General features: G+C 38.9%; 1 protein-coding gene across 1 annotated transcript; it reads left to right on the forward strand.

Moving 5' to 3' along the window:
* The first annotated feature begins 693 nt into the window (after positions 1-693).
* SUMO1 (small ubiquitin like modifier 1) lies at positions 694-26,874 on the forward strand. The gene is made up of 6 exons (XM_080798554.1): positions 694-846; positions 14,264-14,338; positions 17,166-17,243; positions 20,187-20,258; positions 26,030-26,098; positions 26,550-26,874. Exons 1-5 carry the CDS (start codon positions 835-837, stop codon positions 26,096-26,098), a joined length of 306 nt encoding a protein of 101 aa, XP_080654680.1. The 5' UTR covers positions 694-834; the 3' UTR covers positions 26,550-26,874.
* Positions 26,875-27,049: the final 175 nt, after the last annotated feature.

The following is a 27,049-nucleotide window of genomic DNA, read 5'->3' on the forward strand; positions in this document are numbered from 1 at the left end:
TTGTCTCGATATTCTTGTCGAAAATTAATCAGTGTGTGAGGGCTTATTATTTCCAGAATCTCAATTCTATTTCATTTGTCTAAATCCTTATCTCCTACCCTTCTGCCAGCAGGGCCATTGTATTTTAAAGAAGTCATACAAGGATCATTCTTTAACTTAAAGCAAGGTAAGAATTACTTCTTCCTCCTCACTGGTTTAAATCTTTCCCAAGAATCTCTTTCATCAGTAGCCATCAAGATCGTGTCCAATGGGATCATTTTTTTTTTTTTTAATTTTTTTAAATCGAGGTTATGAGTTAGGCAGGGTGGCCGGTTAATCAAAAGTTAGCTGTATGGTAAAAAGCACTGGTATTCAGTCTAATGTCCTTGGGGAAGTTTACGAGCAAGGCCAGAAAGAGACAATAGAAACATCTTGGCTCAGCTTTCAAAAACGTGCTAGGTGTCAGAGGGGCAGGAGTGTGGCTCTTAGTATGTTTCCAAACACTAAGACCCGGAACTTTTCCACTGGAGGGCAGGCTCCGGGCGGAGGCGAAAGGTCTAGTCCTTAGTGGAGCTGAGAAGACTGTTGTTCGTTCACCCGAGCGACCACCAATAAAGCAGCTCCTGGACCCTCTCGCCTCGGGCAGCTCCCCCACCCGTTTTCCCGCCTCTCCTTTCCTCTTTTCCCTATCCCTCCTCCCAACGCGTAGCGGAAGTGACGCAGGGCGTAGCGGAAGTCCCTCCAGCCGCGGTGTTGTGCTGTGGGGAAGAGAGACGGATTTGTAAACCCCGGAGCGAGGTTCTGCCTACCCGAGGCCGCTGCTGTGCGGAGACCCTGGGTGAAGCCACCGTCACCATGTCTGACCAGGTACTGGGTTGGGAGCGGTCCTTTGGCCGTGGCCGAGGCCTTACTCGGCTGGTCCGCCTGCCTCTCGGCTGGGGCCGGGGATGGAGACGCGGGGGAGGGGAGCGCGGAATGGGGGAGGGGGCGGCCGGTGGGGACTCGGCCGAAGAGCGAGGGGAGTGGACTAGTGTCGGAGACGCCGGGGCCTGCGGCGGGGCTCCAGGAGCCGCCCTGCTCCTCTCCGGGCCTGTTCATCACCCCCTGTGCCCCAGCGTCTCTGATTGCGGCCTCGCTCGAGTCGTTCCCCCTTCTTTTTCCGGGGTCGACCAGGTGCAGAGCCCAGCTTCCACCTCCCTGAGAGGGTCCCTGGGGAACACGTCCGTCTCTCTGTCCTGGGGACTGACTGCAGAAGCAGGGCGCTAGGCCCCAGTTATGTAACGGGAGAGGATCCCAGCCCGGAGACTCTCTGGCCCTGAAAAGCGGGTGGACTCCACTTTTTGGTTTTCGGTGTTTAGATAGTCCAGGAGTGGGGATCTGGGGGCGGGAGACGTCTGGTGTTGCTGGGAACCTAAAAAGCTCTGCTTTCTGTTCGGATCGCAGCTAGGGCAGGGCCGCCGCTGCTCCGCTGAGTCTTTTTCCGTGTGGTGGTGCAGAGCTGTCGCCTCTTTTCTTGTACTTGAACATTTCTTACTCGGGATTGGTTCAGCAACTCTCCAGTTGTAAGAGAGCACTCAGAATAACCGAGAAACAAAGTAGAGCAAAACTGCTAGAGCAACAGAAAACATTTCATCTGAGCATTAACCTCAAGCTGACTGATGCTTTTGAGGGAAAGGATGGGAAAACTTCGTGTATGTAGAGCAGTTGCATAATATTCACAGAAAGCTGTCTATAATGGCAGAGTGTCCTATCTCAGTGTTAATATCAAGAATTTACTTGGGATTTGCACTCGATCAGGAGTGTTCACTTTTGCTTGGTAAGTTTTTCTTCCTCATCCTTCTTCAGTTAACCACGTTTAAGCTAGTTTTTAATTCATAAGGTTTTGGTCTGGACTTTGTTTTGTTTGCTCAAGATGACTTTGACTTTTAAGTCTTTTGGGATCTTTTGCTTGTTTTGTGATAGTTATCTAGAAAATTTGTTTTTCATTCAACTTCCTAATGTACTTGAACTTTTGAATTGAACACAGTTATTCCCCTGGCTTTCAACCCGGTTCAGTTTTGTACCACTGGGTGAGAGCAAGTGAGGCTTTTGTGGATTTGTACTATTGGGTAAATGTACATTGATATTTTTAAAGCTTAATCTTAATCTAGATTAGTTTTGGATGGATCTTCTTAACTAACAGTCTAGATTAATTCCCAAGTTGGTATGGGAATTATAAGTGGCATTATAAGTATCTCCCTGGATAGTTGTTTACTTGGTTACCAAGAAGGAAAGAACAGGTAAATGCTTAATTTCATCAGCCTTTTATTTTGATGTTAAGAAGCATGTTGAAATTTACCATAGTCTGATGAAAGAGCAATGTATAGAATTATAAATTAAATTGTAGAATTTATTGCTTCAGTTTGAATTCCAGTTATTAAGAGAGACACGAAAGAAATCACAGACTTGGTACACTAACAGGTGGACAGATGTTCTTTTTTAGAAGGTCCTTGAGGTCAAAACTATTTTCATGATAATACTAGTAATTATTTGTCTTTTTCATTGTCATCCTTTCATGAATGTTCACTGGTGTTTTCTAAACACTAACATGACCTGTGATATCACAACAGATTGAAACGTAGAAGCGGATGTGAAAATCTGGCTGCTTTCTATTATAAGCCAGACATAAAAGATTTGCAAAAAATGCAAAGTAGTGTTGTTCTCACTAGTTTTGTTTTGAAAAATATTTTCTTTCTTTCTTTTTTTTAAAGATTGACAGACAGAGATCAGAAGCAGGCAGAGAGGCAGGCAGAGAGAAAGGGGGAAGCAGGCTCCCTGCCGAGCAGAGAGCCCGATGCGGGGGTTTGATCCCAGGACCCTGAGATCATGACCTGAGCCGAAGGCAGAGGCTTAAACCACTGAGCCACCCAGGCGCCCCATTGAAAAATATTTTCAATAAAAATCTTATCTGCTGATATATAGTGGGTTTATTGTTATTTTTGAATGAATTAATGAATACTTAAAAACATTTCTCAGTTTCGATGTCTGATACTGTAAACCTCAATAAATATTACCAACCTAACAAAAGCTTTATGGGGTTGTAAATAATTTCTAAGAGTGTACAAGAGTCATGAGACCAAAAAGTTTGAGAACTGTTGCTCCAGTCTATTTGACCAGCATCATTATTAATCAAGACCCGGTACAATATCAGTGCTGGGTGCTGAGGATTTAAAGTGATATGAAGCTGAATTCTTACCATTAAGAGGCTTATGAGCAGGAGTAAGAATCTCAAGTTATTACTGTGCAGTATCAGCAGCATGAGACTGAACCACTGTCCCCAAAAGGTAATACTAACTTCAACCAAGATCTTTTTAGAAGGATACATTTTCTGAGGCACCTCCCAGAAGTTTGTTGCCTGGGCTAAGCTGTTGCAGTTGAGTAACGATTTTAGATAAAAAAAAAAATAGGCGGACATTAAAATCAAACAAGACTTGAATTGCTGGATCCTCCATTGATGAGTGAGAAATTATTTTGTAAATTTGAGTGAAATACTTTCTTATAATTCTAACGATGCCAGCATTATATATAGTGGATTTGTGAACCATTGCTGAATAATCCTCTAAAACAGGTTCTAAACCCAAATTTCATGGACCCTGAGGGCCAAAAATGCATTGAAATTGTATGGTGTTTTGTATCTGTACACGCAAATTTTTAAATTTTTTTATTATTTTATTTTTTTTAGCGAGAAAGGGCCCATAGCTTTCATCAGCTTCCGTGATCCCTCAAAAAGGATAAAGAGTGACCTTTAACCAATAATAGATCTCATTGGGTGCTCTCCTTTAGCCTGGTTTCACCTTGCAGCAAAATCTAAGCACTTAATATAGAACCAGAAGCTCACTATCAAAATGGGTAGGGGTAACTCGTACAAATATTTTCCCTTCCTCCCTTGTATTCAGGTTTACAGCATTCCCCACCTTCTCACCCATGCCCAAGTCATCAAAGGCAGCATGAACTTCAGGTCTTTAATTTGGATCTGTTGATTTGTAATAATTGGATGACTGATTTACTTGAAATGCTAACAGTCTGTTATGAGCACGTTCACTCTCTCCACTCCCACCTCAGAGAGAGTCTGAATGATTTTCTTTTATTTCCTTTTAGTCAAGGATCTGGAAGCATTGTGTAATTCTGGTTATCTGTTGGTACCTTACAATCTCCGTCAAAACGTAGTGACTTAAATCAGCAGTTTCATATTTTGCTTCTATATCTGCAATTTGGGCAGGGCTCTATGGGCTGGACTTGGTGTGTCACGGGGCCTTAACTGGGATTAATGGTCGGGGGCTGGAGTGGATGGGCTCTTCATAAAGTCACAAGGCCTCTCTGAGGGGCTTCATCATGTGTTTTGTGCAACATAGGAACTCTAGGATATTGATCTGTGGTGGCTCAGGGCTCACAAGAGTGTGACTGTTCCCAGGGAACTGTATGTGGAAACCTCAAGCTTCTTAGGACCTAGCCTTGGAGGTGACCTCTGCATTCTCTTGGTCAGGCAGATCACTAAGGCCAGCCCAAATTCAAGGGAAAGACATTTATTTATTTATTTTGGGGATATAATAGGCAGATAACATGTTAGCTTCCAGTGTACAGCATAATGATTTGATATTTGTGTATATATTGTGAGTTGATCACTCCAGTGTGTCTACTTAACAATCATCACCACTCAGTTACAGTTTTTTTTCTTGTAATGAGAACTTAAGATCTAATCTCTTAGCAATTTTTAAATATGCAATACAGTAGTATTAACTGTAGTCAACAAGGAAAAGGCATTTAGATTTCATTTCTCAATGGGAACAGTAACAAAGAATTTACAGTTATCTTTAATCAGCCACATTAATGGTATTTCTTTTGTCAGGATAGCATTATTCCCTTCAGTATTCTTTGTCTCTTCCTTATTGTTGATGTTTATTGATCTTACTGTTAGCTTGAGATAGCATGAGAATATGATGAATTGGGTATATATTAAAATTCATAATTATGTATACTACTATTTATATCACATAATAAGATTGGTAAACTACAGCTATGACTTGAGCATGTAGTTACTGATACATACAGTAAGCATTCCATGCCCTAGGAGAGGATCGATACGATATAGTCTCTCTTCTTTGTGATAGACGTGAGTTGCTGCTAGTGGATGTTGCAGCCATACAGGTTATAGTAAAACATTGCAAATAAAATGTCACCAAAACAATATTTAATTGTTTTTGAAAACTGGTTAGAGTAGTGATGAAGGTTAGTTGAATAGTTCAAATTCAGAACTATAAAGCAGTTGTCAAATATGTCTTTATTTGTTAGCCCCCTTAGCAGTAATATTAGCATTAGCAGTAATCTTCACCTGGGATAAACCTCATTGGTTATGATATTGCCAGGAAAGCTGAAAATGTCTCTATTATAGCTTTTATATATAGTGTTACAATTATTTACTTAAGTGTCTTTCTCCATTAGACTGCTTTTGAGGGTCAGGAATCAGGCTTTATTCATTCTTTTTTCCTGAAGTGTCCAGCACAGTGACTGGATACTTAGTAAGTTTTTGAAGGAATAAGTGGTCAGATTCATTCACTTAACAGGTATTTATAGAATGTCATTATGTACTAGGCACCATTCTAGGCCCTACAATTGAAAGACTGCTTCAATCTTCCTCCTCCTCTTTTGGCTGGTATCTTCCCCCTCCTCTTTTGGCCTCTATGATGTTTCTTCGTTATTGAGGAAGGATTGGTTGTCATGGAGTAGTTTTCATGATGTTTTTACATTCCTTTTTTTTTTTTCTTTTAGAAGATTTTACTTATTTATTTATTTTGAGAGAGAGAGAGCGTGCGCATGTGAGAGAGAGCACAAACAGCAGGGAGAGGGAGAAGCAGGGTCCCCACTGATTTGAGAGCCCGATGTGAGGCGTGGGGCTCAGTCCCAGGACCCTGGGATCCTGACCTGAGCCCAAGGCAGACACTTAAGCAGCTTAGCCACACAGGCGCCCCCTTTACATTTCTTGATCTTTATTTCTATTTGCAGTAGATCTGGTAACTTTATCTCTAAGATCAAGTCATTGCTTTTCCCAGGACTTTGGGATTGTTAGGGATAATTTTCTCTAAGATAGGTTTAGTATCCCATTTTAGAATTTTCTGTAAAGTGATTTTCTGATACTCTGCTTCCTTAAAAAAGTCATGTGGGTATGTCACAGATCCTGTTATTGAGCACTTTAACAGTTAAATTTAAAAAGAAAATTAATTAAAGTAATCTATACCCAATGTGAGGCTTGAACTCATGACCTTGGGATCAAGAGTTGCATGCTCTTCTGACTCAGCCAGCCAGGTACCCCCTTACTAGTTTAAATTGTGGATATTCCTACAACATAACTTCAGTTTATTTTAGGATACATTGTATTTGTTACACTTTTTTATTTTGACCATTATTTTTGCATTCCATTGCCTTTACTGAGCTAGCGGGACTCTGAAGGAAAAGTGGAGTTCTGTTTGCTGGACTCTTATTCTCAATATTTAGGCCCAGTTATTTTTCACAGTTTTACCAAAGAGATACACACGCACACACACACACACACACACATTTATAGTTTGCTGGATTTTCACAAACTTAACGTATCCATGCAGCTAGTACTCAGATTAAGAACCACTGGCCTGACTACTAGATTAGTTTACCTGTTTTTATGCATTACCATGTTACATAAATGGGGGTCATATGGTGTGTACTTCTGTGTATGACTTCTTTTGCTTAGCATTGTTTGGAGATTTGTCCATATTGTGCATAGTTGTATGTTATTAAATTGCATTGTTAAATTGCATTCCATTGTATGACTTTACCACACCTGACTTATTCTACTCTTGATGCGTATTGAGGTAGTTTTCTAGGTTCTGTTTTTAATATAAAACAAATGATACCTATTTAAAGTACCTTCTATGTCTGCTTGGATTTCTTTTGGGCTGAGTAACAGAAAACCTGATGTATAGTACATTGAACAAGTAGCAGCTTATTTTTCTAATGAAACAGGAAGTCTGAACATAAGTAGTTAGTTCAGGCCTGCTAAGGCAGCTCCACAATGCCTTCATACTCCTTTTTCCCCCATCCATAACAGATGTCTTCACTCTCATGCCTGTCTCCTGTGGGCACAAAGAAGTTACTTTGTGTCTTTGTTCCAGGCAGGAGAAAGGGATGGAGCAAAGGGGAAAAGTATGTGCCAACAAAGTCTGTCACCTTTTATCTCGTTGGCCGGCACTATGTCACGTGGCCATGAGACACTGAGAAATATGTTTTTTAGCTGGGCAAATCTAGTCTTCCCTTTGTAAGGAAAAAGGGGGAAAAGGATGTTGAATAGTTAATCAACAATGTCTGCCATACCTCTAAATCGGTTTGCTGGGACTTTTGTATACAGTCAAGGCAGTTTGTTCCAGGCTTTGCCTAGGGTCCGTAGTCTAAGCTCAAAGAGTAGTTTTACACAACCAGTGGAATTTTCAATTGTAATTTTAGTTCCTGAGAAGTTGCATATCTAGCGTTTAATCACAGTTGTAGGGTTGAATGTAAATTTGCAGAGGATCCGGTGTCCGTACAGCTTGACTTAAACCTTGAAGTTATGGGGCTGGGTCTGCTTGGTTTCATTACAGATCTCCAGTACTGTGCCTTAAGTTTGAACATATGCAGTGTGAAACTGAAAGTGTATGTTTAGGGGCGCCTTGGTGGCTCAGTGGGTTAAAGCCGCTGCCTTCGGCTCAGGTCATGGTCCCAGGGTCCTGGGATCGAGCCCCGCATCGGGCTCTCTGCTCAGCAGGGAGCCTGCTTCCTCCCTTCTCTCTCTGCCTGCCTCTATGCCTACTTGTGATCTGTCTGTCAAATAAATAAATAAAATCTAAAAAAAAAAAAAGAAAAAAAGTGTATGTTTATTTTTGTATTTTTAGAATTGTGGTAAATCCACTGAAATAGGAGGGAGGTGATGTTATTGTAATTTGGGTTATATATACATACACACACACACACACACACACACCCCGTGGCTGAGCAGGGAGCCCAGTTTGGGGCTCAATCCCAGGATGGTGGGATCATGACCTGAGCCTGAGCTGAAGGCAGAGGCTTAACCGGCTGAGCCACCCAGGTGCTTTGTGTTTTGTATATTTTATTTTATTTTTATTTATTTATTTATTTATTAAAAAGATTTTATTTATTTATTTGTCAGAGAGAGAGTACACACAAGCAGGCAGAGAGGCAGGCAGAGGCAGCAAGAGAAGCAGGCTCCCTGCTGAGCAAGGAGCCTGATGTGGGACTCGATCCCAGGACCCTGGGATCATGACCCGAGCTGAAGGCAGCGGCTTAACCAACTGAGCCACCCAGGCGTCCCGTGTTTTGTATATTTTAATAATGAATGTAAGTATTAGAATTATCCAACTTACCGTGTTGGACTTTTTTCATGAAGAAATAAAATTAAATAAACTGAGGTATTATAGTCAGACCTATGGTTTAGAGATTTTTTTTTTTTAAACTTTGAGTGAATGCATTTTCTGTGAAAGGTTTTATGGAAAACTTTAATGTGTGTGTAATTGTACTCATATACCGGTCTTCTGGCCTATTTTATTTCATCTACACTGCTCCAATCCACTCCTCATATTTTGAAGGCAATGGCGGACATTATATCATTTCATCTGTAAATGTTTCAGTATGTATCTCTAAAAGAGAAGAACTTTTCCTTTTGACAATACTGTTACACACTTAAAAATACTGTAAAAATACTGTAAAAACAATAAAAATACTGTTACAATACTGTTATCACACCTTAAAAAATGAAGATTTGTTAATGTCATCAGGAAAGAGTAAATATATATTTCCCCAGGATTCCTGCTCCTCCTCCCATCCCCCACCCCCAAGAATGGGCAATTCTTGTATTGCTTGAAGGGTCATTGACAAATTGGAGGTAGTTAAGTGTGATGCTCCCTTCATGAGATTAAATTGTCAACATACTGATTGCCAATGCTGCTTTTTTCTTTTCTCTTTTCTTTCTTTCTTTCTGATTGCCAATACTTCTAATCAGAGTTCTTTTTCTTTTGATTTTGAAATGGCACAGTAAAATTCTTCTCATGAATTTCGTACATTTGTTGGTTTTGTTCTTTCCAGTTTAGTTCTCTTTCCAAATCCAGCCATCTTCTATTTTCAAGCTGTTCCCTCTATGTCTTGGAAGGAAGAGCTGGTAGTGCCTTGTGCCTGGTAAATTCCTTTACCATTCCAGTTACTGTGATTCAGGCCCTGGATGACACAGACCTGAAAATTTAGAGGTTTCTGGTTCCTCTCTTTGATTTCGTTCATATATTTAGTTTTCTTTCCATTAACAGTTTCTTCTGTTCTAGGGCTTTGTATCCTTTCTAGCCAAATCAACCAGGCCTCTCTGGGGTTCTGTTTTCCCTGGTGACCTAGTGTCCCAGACCCAGTGCTGAATGAATACTTTCACTGTTTTTGTAACTAGTGTGCCATACCATTTTGTATTGGCTGCTTTTTTAAAGGGGAGAGAAGGGAAGAAGACACACAAAGGACACTGAGATCACTGGGGATGATCTTTGGCCTTTTATTCCCAAGATCTTCTCGTTTTTCAGACGAGTTTGTCAAAACAAAAAATGTACATGAAAATTTGGATGACTGCATTAGGCAAGCATGAGGCTGTTTAACAAGTGATACAGATGACATTGCCATAGTGCTTCAAGAGTTGGGAAGAGATCACCAACATGTAGTGACTAGGGAAACGGGCGGCTCATTTTTGGAAATTTCGTATCCTAGTTGTTCACATGTTCTTATGCAGTTGAAGTGAATTATCTTTTATTTCCAACTGTGAATACAAAAAACTGAAAGTGTTTTTATTTGTTGTGACTACTGTGTACAGTAGAGGTATGAAGCATTAGTAAGATTTTGTGGTATGATACAGAAAATAATGTTGTTAACTCTATTTAGCAGGCTTTGAATAACTGCCTAGTATTTGCCTGGCATTACAAAGATGATAAAGATGAAAAAACTTGGGTTCTCTCCTTGTAAACTTGTAGGGAAGTCAAGACAAAACTGTCATAGAAAACGTTAATTTATTTAACAAGCATATTGAATATCTTCAAAGTACCAGGCATTGTGCTTGATCAGAAATACAGGGAAGAGTGAGTGAAGTATGCCAGTGAGGAACTCAAAATCTGGTAGAAGATACAGATATGCAAATATGTGGTTATTATAGATAAAAGTAAGCATTAATAGATAAAAGTAAGTTTAATAGATTAAGCATTATGGGAATGTTTAAGAGGGTGATTAGAGAAATCATTTTTGTAGGAAGTGATGCCTGAGTGGTATTGAAAGAGGGTAAGAAAGGGCATTCTAAGCAGAGGTGATTAATATGTACAGAGATGGTGGAGATAGGGTAGAGGGTGCCATGTGTAAGGAATTGAAGATCAAATGGCGGAGCAAATGATATTAGCAAGAAAGGTAGGAGAATAGTACATGAACTTGTATGTACAAGTACAAGTACATGTACTTGTATGTCAGCTAAGGACTTTGAATTGAAGATTCTGGGCAAATCAGATTGCATTTTTGAGGTGGCTTTGGTGGTATTTGGAGAAGTGAAGGGAGGAAGATTGGGGGCATCTGTTGCAGTAATATTCATGTGCAACAGTGAGTACCTGAAATAAGGCAGTGAAATGGAGAGAAGGATAAACTTGAGAGCCACCAACAGATAACATTGTCAGAAGGATGAAGATTAACTGTGAGATTTAAGAGAGGAAGAATAGCCACAGATGACACATGAGTTTCTCTTTTGGGCAGTTAGTTGAGTGTGTGGTAACCATTTATTGTAATTGGGAATCCAGGAGGAATTGTTTTTCTTTTTTTAATTGTGATTTTCAGGAAGGAGAGTTAAAACTAGGAGAGGAGTTAGAGATAATGCATTCAGTTTTAGATACTTATATTCAGGTGCCCATGGGACATCCAAAGTGGAGATGGTTGAGTGCTTGAATAAATGAGTGTAAAACTCAGAAAAGTTGTCTGGTTGGAGAGGATGACTGAGTCATTAGTATCTGAAAAGTGGTTGGAATCATGGGTCACTGAAGGAGAACAAAGCAGAGGATTGAGAACATGGACTCTAGAGGAGACCCAGCATTTAAAGAATTAGTTAAGGAGAGAGTGGAACCTTGGAGGCCAAAGGTAGAGTTTCCAAGGAAGAAGTCATCAGTGTTTATTGTGTTAGAGTTAAAAGTGAAATTTGAAATTGTCTGATGGATTTGGCAATAGGGAGTCAAAGTGGTAACCTTGGTGAGAGCAGTGTCAAGTGGAATAGTAATGTATAAACCAGACGATAGTGGGTTAAGGGTGGAAGTGGAGACAGTTAATGCTAAGTACTGTCCTAAGAAGTTTGAAGAAAAAGATGAGGACAACTGGAGAAAATGGTTGAAGAGGGAGTATTTTAAAATTGAAAATAAATGCCATGAGAGAGATGAAGAAATTGCAAATACAAGCATGAAAGGAAAATACTAGTCCCAGTTGGAAGGTTAGGGGGTGCTGTGGTTTGTGGAGGAGGTTTGGTTTTTTAATACTGGACTTCAAATGATGTGTGGGTTGGATTTCTGTGAGGTGATTTCAGGAGAGTCTGAGGGAGAATATACATTCTAGATCAAGGAAACCGGAACCACAAGGGGCTGAAGGTGGAAGAATGCTGATAGACTTAGTTGGGGAATAGCAGAGAGTCCAGTTTCAGCGAATCCTCAAGTTTGTAAAGCAAGTGGTGAGGGAGAAATGAGAATTTGAGTTTGTAACGGAGGAACTGAATTCGGTGCTGTGGAGTTTGGTTCTAGGCCTTAAAGTACTGGGAGCTGTTAATGCTTTTTGATAGATGCAGTTATCCAGACCGAGAAGCTGTGCTTTAGAAAAGCAGTGTGGACGAGGCAGTGGAGGAGGGGAGAGAACTCTTTTGTCCTTTAGTAGTCTCTATAGCTATCTTAGCTAAGAAACTGGAGCAAAATCACTCCCATTGTGCCCACGAATTGCTGCTGCGGGCGGGGGGTGGGGATTCTCCTCCTTTGTGTTAATTCAAACAACCGCTTCCTAACACGCCTTTTCCTCACAATTACGGAGAACTCAGGGTTTCATTGCTCTTTATTGCTCTGCACTGCTTGGAATAAACTGTCCTTATCCTCTCTAGATACTTAAAGGACGAAGCAACTGTTTACTATGAATATAAATTCATAGAAAGGTGGTGGTGAGACTGTATTTAAAGACAGTCGTCTAGTTTTCAGGTGAAATATTGTCTCACTAAAGAAGGTTCATTTTGTCTGCTGTCAAAATATGCGGTAGTCAGCAAGTGGTGAAAGTACTGCAGAATGAAAAACAGGCAAGGATTTACACTAACGAAGTCAATCCTGTAGTCTAAGCATTTCCTTGGACTCTATCCTGGATCTTAAAGTTAAAAGCTACTTGTAGTTTAATATGTTCTGTTAAGTTTTGAATGTTGAAGGCTTTTAATTTTTTTTTAAGATTTTATTTATTTATTTATTTGTCAGAGAGAGAGAGAGAGAGAGAGAGAGAGAGAGAACAAGCAGGCAGAGTGGCAGGCAGAGGCAGAGAGAGAAGCATGCTCCCTGCTGAGCAAGGAGCCGGATATGGGACTTGATCCCAGGACCCTGGGATCATGACCTGGGCTGAAGGCAGCGGCTTAACCGACTGAGCCACCCAGGCATCCCGAAGACTTTGAATTTTAAGTTACTGGCATGAGATATACAGGTAATAGTGGCCCCTGTTATTTTGGTTGTAAAATACAACATAGTTGGTCTATTCTTAAAAAAGTGTGGATTAACAGAAATTGTTACATGTTTAACAAGAGTATATATTTAAGTAAGTGGCTAATTCGGTGGCCAAATTAAGGTAAGGTATCCAGGAAAGCTATTTTTAACACATTGAAAATTTCCGAACTACTTCCTTGGCTTGCTTTTCTTAGATACTTCATGATGAAATTGTTTTAACTAATTTATTGTGTTAACTTCATTTTCATTTCAGTATCCCTTCATTTGAAATTATTTTATTTTTTAATTTTTTTAAAGATTTTTTTAAAAATTCATTTGAGAGAGAGAGCGAGAGTGCGAGCAAGCAAGCATGAGAGGGGAGAAGATCAGAGGGAGAAACAGACTCCCTGTGGATCTGGGAGCCCGATGCGGGACTCAATCCCCGGACTCCAGGATCATGACCTGAGCCAAAGGCAGTGGCTTGACCAGCTGAGCCACCCAGGCGTCCCTGAAATTATTTTATAACCCTCTTTTCTTGCTTCGAATTTTGTCTCTTCTTTCCTGTCCCTACCTATGCTGTACTTTGTACTTATTTCGCTTATTCCCCCTAAGTTTTTTCAGCCAAACCTAATCTTTTAAAATTGGATAGATTGGTTCAGATAGTCTAAAATAAGTGGATGCTATAAAACTGATTTGACTCTAAGTACATTAGGCTAATATACTCTTTAATTTTCCTTCCCAAATAGACTTTCTTATGCTAATTTGGCTTATTTATGTTTCTGGGTACAGTTTTGCAATTGGAGTAGTTAACTTCTGATAGGCTGTGAGAGGAGAATCTTGGATTCAGAATGTTTTACGGTTTACGGAGAACAAGCTACTTCAGACTAATAGGAGTTGACTGGGTTGTGGTTTCTAGGTTTTTCCTCTGCGGAGCAGCACAGCACCAATTGGTAACTTACTAGAAATGCAAATTACAGCCTTAGCCCAGACCTACTGAATAAAAAGCTGGGAGTGGGGCCCAGCAGGCATTTAAACTCCTTGAGGTGATTCCTATGTATGGCGAGGTTTTAGAACCATTACTGTAGTATATTATAATACAAGAGATCTCTTTTTTGATTTCTAGCACAATTGTGTTTCAGATCGTAATTAGGACTTTTCCCCTTAATTCGCGTGGCAGAGAAAATAATGATTTTTATATTCTTAAGTGTAGATTTTGTACTCAGAGAGATGGGTACTCATTAAGTAAGTAATTAAAATAGCATATGGGGGGGGACGCCTGGTGGCTCAGCTGGTTAAGCAGCTGCCTTTGGCTCAGGGTCATGATTCCGGGGTTCTAGAATTGAGCCCCGCATCAGGCTTCTTGCTCTGCGGGGAGCCTGCTTCTCTCTCCCCCTCTGCCTGCCTGCGGCTCTCTCTGCTTGTGCTCTCTCTCTGTCTCGGTCTCTGTGTCAAATAAATAAAATCTTCATTAAAAAAACAGCGTATAGGAACTTTTATCTTTAAATATACTTTTCTTTCAGGAGGCAAAACCTTCAACTGAGGACTTGGGGGATAAGAAGGAAGGAGAATACATTAAACTCAAAGTCATTGGACAGGTGAGTTTCATTATTTTTCTCCTTTAACTCTAAAGCGTAAGTAATTTCTGACACCAGAAAAATGATTTAAGTAAGGCAAATTATTGAAAAGTTGCGTTTTGGGGGCACCTGGGTGGCTCAGCCAGTTAAGTGTCTGACTTCACCTTTGGGGCTGCTCTTCCTCAGTTGTTGAGTCTGCTTGTCCCTCTTCCTCTGCCCCCCACCTCCTATGTGTGTGTGCACATGTGCACTTTCTCTGAAATAAAATCTTTAAAATAAAATTAAAATGCCATTTTCATTTACTATATATGCATCTGTTGTTGGAGATAGAAAAGGCTGATACTGTTTTATTGATCTACTAGGTAGATTTAGATTATCTTAATTTCTCCAGATAAAAACTTTTTTTTTCTTTTTGGTTAGCATCTTCAGTAGCAAATACAGTAAATACTATTGAGTGATAGGGGCCAACCTTAAACCAAAGGGCCTCTCAACCATTTTCCTGCCCCTTTCTCTTTCCTGGCACCTCTTTTCCTCAGACTGGATCTTTATGGATCTTTTTTAAGATATTAACTGATAATAAGGTTAGTTGAAAATTGTTGGAGGAGTGAATCTTCATACAGTTGTCCCTTCTTATCTGTGGGGATATGTTCCAAGACCCCCCATTGGATCCTTGAAACTGTGGATAGTACTGAACCCCTATATATACTGTGTTTTTCCTATACCTGTATACCTCTGGTGAAGTTTAATTTGTAAATTAGTCTCAGTGAGACGTTAGCAATAATAGCTAATAATAAAATAGAACAATTATAACTATATACTGTAATAGAAGTCATGTGAATGTGATCTCACTTGGAATACCTTACTGTACTCGTCCTTGTGGTGATGTGAGATGAGGAAATGCATACGTGATGAGATGAAGCGAGGTAGGCATTGTGGTGTAACATTAGGCTACTACTGACCTACTGCGTTTACATATTTTTTTTAAACGTTTTATTTATTTCTTTGACAGAGACAGTGAGAGAGGGAACACAAGCAAGGGGAATGAGAGAGGGAGAAGCAGACACCCTGCTGAGCAGGGAACCTTATGCCGGGCTCAGTCCCAGGACCCTGGGATCAGGGCCTGAGCTGAAGGCAGCTGCTTAACAACTGAGCCACCCAGGCGCCCCTACTACGTTTATATTTTATGTTCATATCCTTTTCCCATTTTCTATGTTTATCTTATTTTGAAAAAAAAATTATTTTTTAAGATTTTAAGAGATTTTATTTATCTATTTGACAGAGCACAGCACAGGGAGCAGCAGAAGGAGAGGGAGAAGCAGGCTCTCTGCTGAGCAGGGAGCTCTATGCAGGGCTGGATCCCAGGAGCCTGGGATCATGACCTACACTGAACAGGGCGGACGCTTAACTGGCTGAGCCACCCAGGCGCCCCTTGGTTTTTCTTATCTATCTGTTGTGAATATTTTCTCTAGTCTCTCTTAACTGTTGGGTGACATTTTCAGTTACCAGTGTCCTTTTTTGCTGTGTCTTCTAGGCTAAAATCTTGCTTTAGAAAACAGATTTCCCAATGTCAAGGTTAGGGAAAGAATTCTTCAAAGAGAGAAAAATAGTAAAAAAGTATGTTAATGCTAGCTCCTTAATTTATCTGGAACTGATTTTAGTGTATGGCATGAGATGTGCTGTAGAAATTTTGTCTGTTCGTGAAATTATCCATAGGAAGAAAATTTGTTCTTCTCTATAGTCACAAACAAGAATTGTAAACATACAACCTTCACTAATACGCACTTGTGAATGTGATATGTAATTGTAAGGATTGGCTTTGAAATTTTTCCTATATTATTTTCTGATGGTTGCCTGATAGTTTGTTTGACAGTCTGGGTAGAAGAAAATAATCTGTGGTCCCATAAATCGATTTGAGTCAGATTTTTATTCATTTTACTCTTGTGAGAGATACTGGACTCTGTGGGGTGACTTCTTGACAGACATGAGTTTCTTGTCTGTTACTTTATGGTATATACCTCTCTTGTAGGTTGGACCACCTCAACAATACTTCAGTTGTGGGGGTTACTTTTTGTTTTGAGTTGCTTTTGGGTGTTTGTGATAGTTCAACTTTATTTTGAAAATAGAATAGATAGGCGATTATGAAGGAATGCATTCTTTGACATAAATGCTTTTATTTATACTGCTAATTTTTTTAAAGGATTTTACTTATTTATTTGACGGAGATCACAAGTAGGCAGAGAGGCAGGCAGAGAGAGAGAGGGGGAAGCAGGCTTCCCGCTGAGCAGAGATCCCGATGTGGGGCTTGATCCCAGGACCCCAGGATCATGACCTGAGCTGAAGGCAGAGGCTTTAACTTACTGAGCCACCCAGGCCCCCCTATACTGCTAATTTTAACCTCCAAGACAGATTGTTTGTTTTATTAAATTTCTTTTGAAATGGACATAAAGTAACTTTGAAGATGATTAGAGTGTTTTTTTTTTTTTAAGATTTAATTTATTTAATTTATTTATTTGACAGAGATCACAAGTAGGCAGAGAGGCGGGCAGAGAGAGAGGGGGAGGCAGGCTCTCCGCCAAGCAGAGAGCCCAATGTGGGGCTCCATCCCAGAACCCTGAGATCATGACCTGAGCCGAAGGCAGAGGCTTAACCCACTGAGCCACCCAGGTGCCCCGAAGATGATTAGTGTTTTAATAAACCTTGTTCGGAATGTTAAAAAATATTTTAGTGGGGAGATATAAGTGACAGGGTTTATGTTTCTATGTGTAGTATATGTGAAAGTAAATAATTTGCTTCAAGCAAAACAAATAGTTTACACAAAGGGATAATTATTTTTCTTTTATCTCCTTAGGATAGCAGTGAGATTCACTTCAAAGTGAAAATGACAACACATCTCAAGAAACTCAAAGAATCATACTGTCAAAGACAGGTTTGTATGTTACGGAATAAAATACAATGCATTATATGTCATTAATTTTTCTTGTAAGGAGGCTATCAAAAGAAAAATGATCTTTTATTATTTTCACTATTAGCAGATCAAGGAGAATACTCCTTATACCTTGTTTAATTGCCTTTTTCCCATTGTGGCCCATTTCAAAATTTGAAATCATAAGACATGCCAGAATTGTTTTGAAAAGTAACTCAGAGTTGTAAAAATGGTTATATGAGTGTTTCTATCTTAATGGCTTACCTATATATGTAACAGTAAAGTCAACTAATTTTTGGTGATCACTGTGAAGTTTCCTCGTTTTTAATCATGACTGGTTAGCCATATGTTAAAGTTAAGTACTAATATTGTTTGTTTGTTTTTTTTCATTTTTTATTTTTTTAAAAGATTTTATTTATTTATTTGTCAGAGAAATCACCAGTATGCAGACAGGGAGGCAGAGGGGGAGGGGAAAGCAGGCTGCCCTCTGAGCAGAGAGCTTGACACGGGACTTGATTCCAGGACCCTGAGATCATGACCCAAGCCAAAGGCAGAGGACCAACCCCCCGAGCCACCCAGGTGCCCCTAATATTGTTAGTTTATTATCTTTATATGTAGTATTACAGATTATTGCTAATTGCATTCTGTATTTTCAACATCAAAGAATTTTCTTTTTTCAAAAAAATAAAGGGGGCTTGTTGATTTATTAGTAGAAAAACCTCAGATTCTGGCCTTCATGAGCTCAATTATTATTAGATCAATAATACCTTTAACCTACTTAGATTCAAATTCAGTCTCTCCCACTGTCTGTGGGATCTTAGACAAATTATGTGCTTTGCTTCCCCATTAGTAGATTGGGAATATTACAGTACCTACCTCATGCAGATGACCTACATAAAGCTCTTAACATGATGCTTAAAAATGCTCAATGATGGGGCACCTGGGTGGCTCAGTCGTTAAGCGTCTGCCTTCAGCTCAGGTCATGATTCAAGGGTTTTGGGATCGAGCCCTGGTTCTCCCTCTCCCACTCCCCCTGCTTGTGTTCCCTCTCTCGCTGTGTGTCTCTCTGTCAAATAAATAAATAAAATCTTTTAAAATGCTCAATGAATATTAATTATTATTACTAAAACAAAATATAATTGAAATTAGTATATATAAGAGCCAAGATTTTAATAATTGAATCATATTACATGATATTAAGTTAGGTAATACTGGTCTTATTTTTAGAAGTTTGGTTTTTATAGTTTAAATTTGTAACCAACATAAAAATCACTTCTGCCAGAAGAAAAGAGATCACTTTAGGTGTTAGGATGACTAAAACAAACAGTTCTCTGTTTTTGATGTTAGTTGTTAAATTCAGTAAAATTTGATTAATTGGGGCTCAGTTCACATTTTAATGATACTGCTGGGAGCAAAATGGAGATATTCACAGGGAAGGAACATATATTAAGTGCACTCTGCTAGATACTTAGAGGCATTGTCATAGAATCCTCACGAGTCTTTTCACCCCATCTGTAGATGATGGAGTTGATTATTGAGGAAAAACAATGCAAAATAAAGAGTTAAATCAGAATGCTAAAGTGAATAACTTTGGCCCAAAATTAAAGGTGCTAGGTTTAGAGAGAAAATTAAAAATATCAATTTAGAATCATTTCCAACTTTCTTATTTATGGTTCAGAGTATACAGTCTTTATTTTTTTTTTTAAAGATTTAATTTATTTGACAGAGAGACAGGGAGAGAGGAAACACAAGCATGGCAAGTGTGAGAGGGAGAAGCAGGGTTCGTGCTGAGCAGGGAACCTGATGCGGACCCTGAGATCATGACCTGAACCGAAGGCAGACTCTAAAGGGCTGAGCCACCCAGGTGCCCCGTATAGTCTTCAGAAAAAGAGTTTCTACTTAGTTCACAGAGGCTTGATAATCTTCTCCTTATATTTACTGATAGACAAGGAGTAAGAAACTTGATTTATCTGAAGTATGTAACACCCAGTAGAGAGATTGAAATGTATATAAATATTTATTGAATTATTCTTACATTTTGATGTTTTAGGCCAGTTTCTATAGAAACTTTTTTGACCCCAACACAGGATAATATTTTTTAAAAGATCCTATAATTAAAGTCAGAATATTTTGCTCTTGTCAGTTATGCTTATTGTATGTTTTTTAGAAGTCTAGAATTTAAAATCAAATGAAGGGTTAATTTGCATGGTCCCATATATTTATGTATTAATACTTATTGGAAGATAGTTTTAAATTTCTCTAAAATTTTTGGACTAAAGAAATTATTCTTGATTAATACTTATTAGTGAAGTACTCTTTAAATGAGTCATTTCTTCCCTTTTAGCTATTTTTGTTGAGTAATTGATTAGAAAAATATATTTTAATACCTTTTTTTGATACTTAACAGTGTTATCTATGTCATCACAGGTGATTGTCACTCACCTGCCTAGCTGTAGTGCTGTACCAAATTTCTGTGATTTAATCTGCTTAAAATTTATTTTACTTGTATGGTTGGAAACTAGTGAGGGTGCTCATCCAATTTCTAATTTAATCTTTTATTTAGCTCAGAGATTTTAGAGGAAACTGGAAGAATAGTGGTTGAGAGCATAAGCTTAGAAACAGATTGAGCCTTAAATTGCTGTCTAACTTGTATGCCCTCTCCATGCCTTAGATTCCTTAGCTGTGAAATGAAGATAAGGTGATCATACCTACCTTCCAGGGTTGTTGAGGTGAACGTTAGGATTATGTATGTGAAATACTTAGTATAGGGAGGACCTAGCAGATAGGTGGTACTCAATGATGGTAATTATGATAGGATAGATATGTCTAGCCTTATGTTCAGTGTATTCTGTTGAAGCTTTCATGTTTGCTTTTTGTGCTCAAAGTTCCTACTACCTATTTTAAGATTTGTGTGTGTGTTTTTGTTTTTTTTTTTAACCTTTTTAGGGAGTTCCAATGAATTCACTCAGGTTTCTCTTTGAAGGTCAGAGAATTGCTGATAATCACACTCCAAAAGAAGTGAGTAAAATTTCTTCTCTGAGTGAAGAAAAATGTTAAATCCTGCATTGAATGATTTGGTTCACTGGTATCAAACTACCCTTTTCTTGAATAATAGAAAAATAGTCTTTTGGGTTGAATGTCCATATATTGCCTTAAAAAGTCCAATAAAAAGAGAGGTGTTGGGACTCCTGGCTGGCTTAGTCTGTAGACTGTGCAACTCTTGATCTCAGGGTTGTGTATTTGAGCCCCACGTTGGGTGTAGAGATTTTTATAAATAACTTTTTTTTAAAGATTTTATTTATTTATTTGTCAGAGCATGCACAGCAGGGGGAGGGAGAAGGAGAACCTGCAGTTGTCATAAGGCACTTTTTTTTTTTTTTTAAGAGGAACAAGTATTGCTCAAATTTGGCAGATTTCTAGTGCACTTTCTTGGTGGTGGTGACCTTTTATGGTTCTATTTTTGACATTTGACCCATTTTGAGAACTTAATATAGAAGTGTAGTGTATATTAATATATATTTGGCTCTGTCATCTTGATTTATGTTTTCTAATGCTTCTGTGTCTTTGTTTCATTGTATGGACTCTCTGTTTTTATATCCCCCCTCCCCTGAGAGGTATCTGAAAGTAATAAAGTGTGGGAGAGGGTGTGTATGTGTGCCTGCTTTTATATTTATACAGATTTCCCCCTCCAAATACAAAATAACATTTCTGCTATTTCTGATAGTGGGAATGATGTGTTGTTATTAATTTTTTTATTTTGAAAACATTTCAAACATACAGTTGTTATAAGACTAATATAATATTCTCCCATATAACGTTTTCATTAGATTCACCAATTAATATTATGACACATTTGCTTTATTACTTTCTCTATATACACTATCATTATTGGTGGATCATTTGAGATTAATTTGCACATAATCATGACCTTTTAGCCCTAAATATTTTGGTTACCTCCTAAGAGTCACAGTTAAATTATCAAATACAGGAGATTGGACAATGCTATAGTACTCTTATCAAATATGTAGTCAGAATAGATTTTGCTATTTATCCCAGAAAGGTCCTTTATAGCTTTTTTTTAAAAAAAAACTTGACCTAGGATCCCATCTAGGATTTGTATCTTCTAACTAGTTATCGTCCCTCCTTAGCTTTCTTTTATCTGGAACAATTATTCAGTCTTCATTGTAAGTTGCACTGACTTTTTTTTTTTTTTAATTTTTTATTTATTTATTTGACAGAGAGATCACAAGTAGGCAGGGAGGCAGGCAGAGAGAAAGGGGGGAAGCAGGCTCCCCGCTGGGCAGAGAGCCCGATGCGGGGCTCGATCCCAGGACCCTGAGATCATGACCTGAGCCGAAGACAGAGGCTTAACCCACTGAGCCACCCAGGTGCCCCTACACAAACTTTTTTTTTTTTTTTTTAAGATTTTGTTGGTTTATTTGACAGAGAGGGAGATCACAAGTAGGCAGAGAGGCAGGCAGAGAGAGAGGAAGGGAAGCAGCCTTTCTGCTGAGCAGAGAGCCCGATGTGGGGCTTGATCCCAGAACCCTGGGATCATGACCTAAGCTGAAAGCGGAGGCTTTAACCCACTGAGCTACCCAGGCGCCCCTCCCCCCACAAGACATTTTTAAAGAGTTCAGGCCATGTTTTAGAATGTCCTTCAGTTTGGGTTTGTCTGATGTTGCCTTGTGGTTAGATTCAGTTTTGCATATCTGGTAGCAGGAGCATGGAGTGAAGCTTTGTGCTCCCAATGCATCACATCAGGAGCCACATGATGTCCACTTGGCCTGTTCTGGGTAACATTAACTTTGGGCAACTTTGGTAACTGCCAGATTTATTCGTTGTTAAGTTATTTTCCTTTTTTTTTTTTTAGATTTTATTTATTTGACAGAGAGAGAGAGATCATAGGTCGGCAGAGAGGCAGGCAGAGAGGGGGGAAGCAGGCTTCCCACTGAGCAGATAGCCCGATGCTGGGATCATGACCTGAGCCGAAGGCAGAGGCTTAACCTACTGAGCCACCCAGGCGCCCCAAGTTATTTTCCTTTTTAATTAATAAGTATTTTGTGGGGAGATACTTTGAAACTGTATGAATATTCTTTAGAGATTGCCCAGTGGGGTTGGTGTCTGTGTTCTTTTTGACATATCTCCATCTTTTTTCAAGTTTTTATTTTGAAATAATTTTCATCTTACAGAAAACTTGTAAGAATAGTACCAAAAATTGTACTCTCTTCCACCTACTTTGGCTTATTTTTAAAGTTTGGCTACCTTTACTTATTTCCTTCTGCCCATATATATGTGTATTTATTACTGGAACCACTTTGGAGTAGATTGCATATACCACTGCCATTTACTACTTAATATTTTAGTATGCATTTCTTAAGAATAAGTATATTGTTTTACAGAACCACAGTGCTCATAAATTCAGGACACTTAACACTGTTAGAATACTTTACAACCTAATTTTATCATTTGTCCCAATTATGTCTTCTATAACAAATCTTCTCCTCCATCACATGATCCAGTTCAGTATGAAGATATTTTATTTAGGTGTCTCTTTAATCATCTTTAATTTGGAACAGTTCCTCAGCCTTCTTTGTCTTTCATGACATTTACATTGTTAAAGGATACAAACCAGTTGTTTTCTACGAAGTCCCTCAGTTTGGGCTGGTCTGTTTCCTCATGATTAGATTCAGGTTAGGCATTTGGGGCTGGAATACCACATAAATGGTGATGTGTCTCTTAGGGTGTAATATCTGGAATACATGAAGTCAGTCCCTTTACTATCAGTAAACAGTGATAACGTTTATTTTTATCACTCAGTTTAATTGGTTTCTTTTTTTTTTTACAGTGTAGTTGTTACTTTTCCCTGGTTTAGTATCAACCTACTTTCTTGAGTACTTCTATTTTCTTTTAAGATTTTTTTTTAAAAAATTTTTAAAGATTTTATATATTTATTTGAGAGAGAACAAGCATGAGAGGGGGAAGGTTAGAGGGAGAAGCAGACCCTCTTCTGAGCGGGGAGCCCTCTGCGGGACTCAGTCCCGGGACTCCAGGATCATGACCCGAGCCGAAGGCAGTCACTCAACCAACTGAGCCACCCAGATGCCCAAGATTTTATTTTTTAAGTAATCTCTACACCTAATGTAGAGCTTGAACTCATAATCCTGAGACTGAGTCTTATGCTGCAATGACTGAGCCAGCCAGGTGCCCCTTGAGTACTTTATAAATGCCTGGCACAATTAGATGTTCCAAACTCAACTGGTGTTTTCCCTGTCCTAATTTGATATAATCTCTACAACACAGTAGATATTGGGACTCCTGGCTGGCTCAGTCGGTTTAATGTCTGCCTTCAGCTCAGGTCATGATCCTGGAGTCCCTGGATTGAGCCCTGCATCGGGCTCCGTGTTCAGTGGGGAGTCTGCTTCCACCTCTCCCTCTGTCCCTCCTCACCTCCCACCTGTGCTTTCTTTCTCCCTCTCTCAAATAAATAAATAAAATCTAAAAACCTCCCCCAAAACACAGTAGATACTGACTACATTTTAGCGATATGTTCCTCCTTGTCATTAAAGAAGCATCATGGGGCAGAGGGAGAGAGTAGGTATTTAGGGAGTAACTCCTCGTACTGTTGTTCATTCATCTCTACAGAGATACTTTTTGAAGCTGATTGCGTCACATTTTCCATAGTTGGAGGATATTTGCTGCCTTCCTGACTTAAAGGTTTCTTGTCATGTTTGGCATTTTATTCCTTATAGTATTTGCCAGGTATGATATGTGCAGTAAAATTAAGTTTTGGGGTACCTGGTTGTCTTGGTCAGTGGAATATGTGACTCTTGATCTTAGACTTGCGAGTTTGACCCTCATGTTGGGTGTAGATATTACTTAAAAAGAAAATCTTTAAATAAAGTTTTAATAGCATCTTTAATAATTATTTTAATATTCATATATATACTACAATCAAAATCTCCATAACACTAGAGCCAGCCTAATCACCTAAAAAATCCTAAATCTATTTTTTTTTTTAAGATTTATTTATTAGAGAGCATGAGTGGGGGGCCTAGGGGCAGAGGAGTGGGGAGAGAGAATCTCAAGCAGATTCCACCTGGGCATGGAGCCTGGTGCAGGGCTCTCTCAACCCTGAGATCATGACCTGAGTGCAAACCAAGTGTTGGATGCTCAACCCGCTGTGCCACCAAGGCTCCCCTTTGCCTGTTTTATTTTTAAATTTCTTAGGGTATTTTTTTCACATTTTACAATTCTGCACTGAAAATGTCACGTGCACCTTTTCTCATTAGAGATTAGTGATCTTAGACTTTCCTTTTATTTTTCATTTGCTTTTGTGATCCACTGTAATTTAGTGGAATATGCTAGTTTTTGTTTTCAGTCTGCCTGTTACAGTACTTCTGAACCCTGACTGCACACCGGAGTCAAGAGAGTGATGTTCCTTTACCCTCACTGAGGGTATAACCTGGGTTTCTGTGTGACACCATGCCTGCTTATGTACTCTTCTTTTTTAAATAAAGGATATACTCATAGTTAAAAGTAATAAAAACCAAACTACCAAAGTATTTAAAATGGAAAGTAAATATACTCTGAATATGTCCGCACTCCCATTTCTCAGAGGCAGCCATTGTCAATAATGTCTTTAAGGAAAAAATTACAGAACATTTCAGTGCATATAGAACACATTAAAAAAACAAACAAAAAAACCCACACAATAATTGCCTCTTCTTTGCTTAGTGTTCTGTAAAAGGCATTTTGAAAGGGCATCCTTTTTTTCTTTAAGGATTGAGAAGGGCTGGGCTGACCATACAAATCTAGCCTATAAAACTGAAGTTATCGAATAAGAGTAGATGTATGTTTAGTCAGAGTGGTCGCTATCAAAAGAATAGTTACATGCCAGAAGGAATTGTAGATGACAAAGGAAACCACTTGGAAATGAGTCCTTAGGCAGTAGTTTTCTAACTAAAACCACATACATTTCAAAGTGAGATCAGGTTTTTTGAAATAAAGAGATTATATCAAGTAATTACATCTAGATGTAAAATGGTTTTTTAGAAAATACATCATCAAACTATTGCATTAAATTTTTTTAAGATTTATTTGAAACAGAGAATGAGAGAGAGAGAGAATGAGAGGGGAGAGGTCAGAAGGAGAAGCAGACTCCCCACTGAGCAGGGAGCCCGATGTAGGACTCGAACCTGGGACTCCAGGATCATGACCCAAGCTGAAGGCAGTTGCCCAACCAACCCACCCAGGCGCCCCCAAACTATTGCATTTTAAACTATTAAATACAAGTTTCATTAGATTTAAAACTCTTGAGGTTTTTAAAAAAAAACCACACACACTTTAGGGGCGCCTGGGTGGCTCAGTGGGTTAAGCATATGACTCTTAATTTCAGCTAAGGTCATGATCTCAGGGTGGTGAGATTGAGCCCTGCATAGGGCTCTGCACTGGGCTTGCATAAGATTCTCTGTCTCCTCCTTCCTCTGCCTCTCCCCCACCCCCATGCTCACACTCTAAGAAATAAATAAAAAAGACACTTTCTGTGCTGAATAAACTGGGAGGTAAAATTGCTCAGCAGAATCAAATGAATGACTTCACAGATAGAATCAGGAGGAAAGACATACATACCTCTTATGTTCTTTAGATCAAAGGAAACCTAGATTCTTAAAACAGGGTAACGATGGATCACTTTTATATCTTTTTGTACTTTAAAACAATGGCCACATAATTGCAGCCAATTAAAAAATAGTGCCTTTATATTCTAACATTTTCTTATCCTCTTACAGCTGGGAATGGAGGAAGAAGATGTGATTGAAGTTTATCAGGAACAAACAGGGGGTCACTCAACGATTTAGATATTCTTTTTATTTTTTTTTTCTTTTACCCTCAATCCTTTTTTATTTTTAAAAATAGTTCTTTTGTAATGTGGTGTTCGAAACGGAATTGAAAACTGGCACCCCATCTCTTTAAAACATCTGGTAATTTGAATTCTAGTGCCCATTATTCATTATCACTTGTTTTCATTGTGCTGATTTTTGGTGATCAAACCTCAGCCCCCTTCATATTATCCTCTCCTTTTTAAAAATTACATGTGTGCACAGAGAGGCCACCTTTTCCAGGACTGTGCATTTTCAGGCTTGTGATAAATAAGATCGACCAATGCGAGTGTTCATGATGACTTTCCAATTGGCCCTGAAGTTCTAGCATGTGATTGCTTCACTCCTGGACTGTGACTTTCAGTGGGAGATGGAAGTTTTTCAGAGAACTGAACTGTGGAAAAATGACCTTTCCTTAACTTGAAGCTACTTTTAAAATTTGAGGGTCTGGACCAAAAGAAGAGAAATATCAGGCTGGAGTCGAGATGACAGAGATGGTGAGAGTAATGACTAACTCCAAAGATGGCTTCACTGAAGAGAAAGCATTTTAAGATAAAAGAAAAGTCTTGTCAGAAGATCCCAGAAAAGTTCTAATTTTCATTAGCAGTTAATAAAGTTATTCATGCAGACGTGTATTCAACAGAACACTGCTCTTTTTGATTTTATTTGTACTTTTTGGCCTGGGATATGGGTTTTAAATGGACATTGTCTGTACCAGCTTAATTAAAATAAACAAAGTATTTGTAAAAACCGTACTAACGTTTATTTTATTTTTAATTGTATAGTAAGAAAAAAATGCCTATAACAAAGTTTTCTTGCATAATACTGGAAATTATTGTTTGTACATGGTACAAATAAATTTTTCAGTACTGTACAGTGATGATGATCATGACTTTGAAGCACTGAAAGCTACTGAAGTGCCTTTGAATT

This window comes from Martes martes (genome assembly GCF_963455335.1).
Source record: "Martes martes genome assembly, chromosome: 3".
Lineage (NCBI taxonomy): Eukaryota > Metazoa > Chordata > Mammalia > Carnivora > Mustelidae > Martes > Martes martes.

Excerpts from the sequence above, each read along its gene's own strand:
- SUMO1 (XM_080798554.1), top strand. Across the intron at positions 17,244-20,186 it reads AATCATACTGTCAAAGACAG|GGAGTTCCAATGAATTCACT; the intron begins GTTTGTATGTTA and ends TAACCTTTTTAG. Across the intron at positions 20,259-26,029 it reads ATAATCACACTCCAAAAGAA|CTGGGAATGGAGGAAGAAGA; the intron begins GTGAGTAAAATT and ends ATCCTCTTACAG.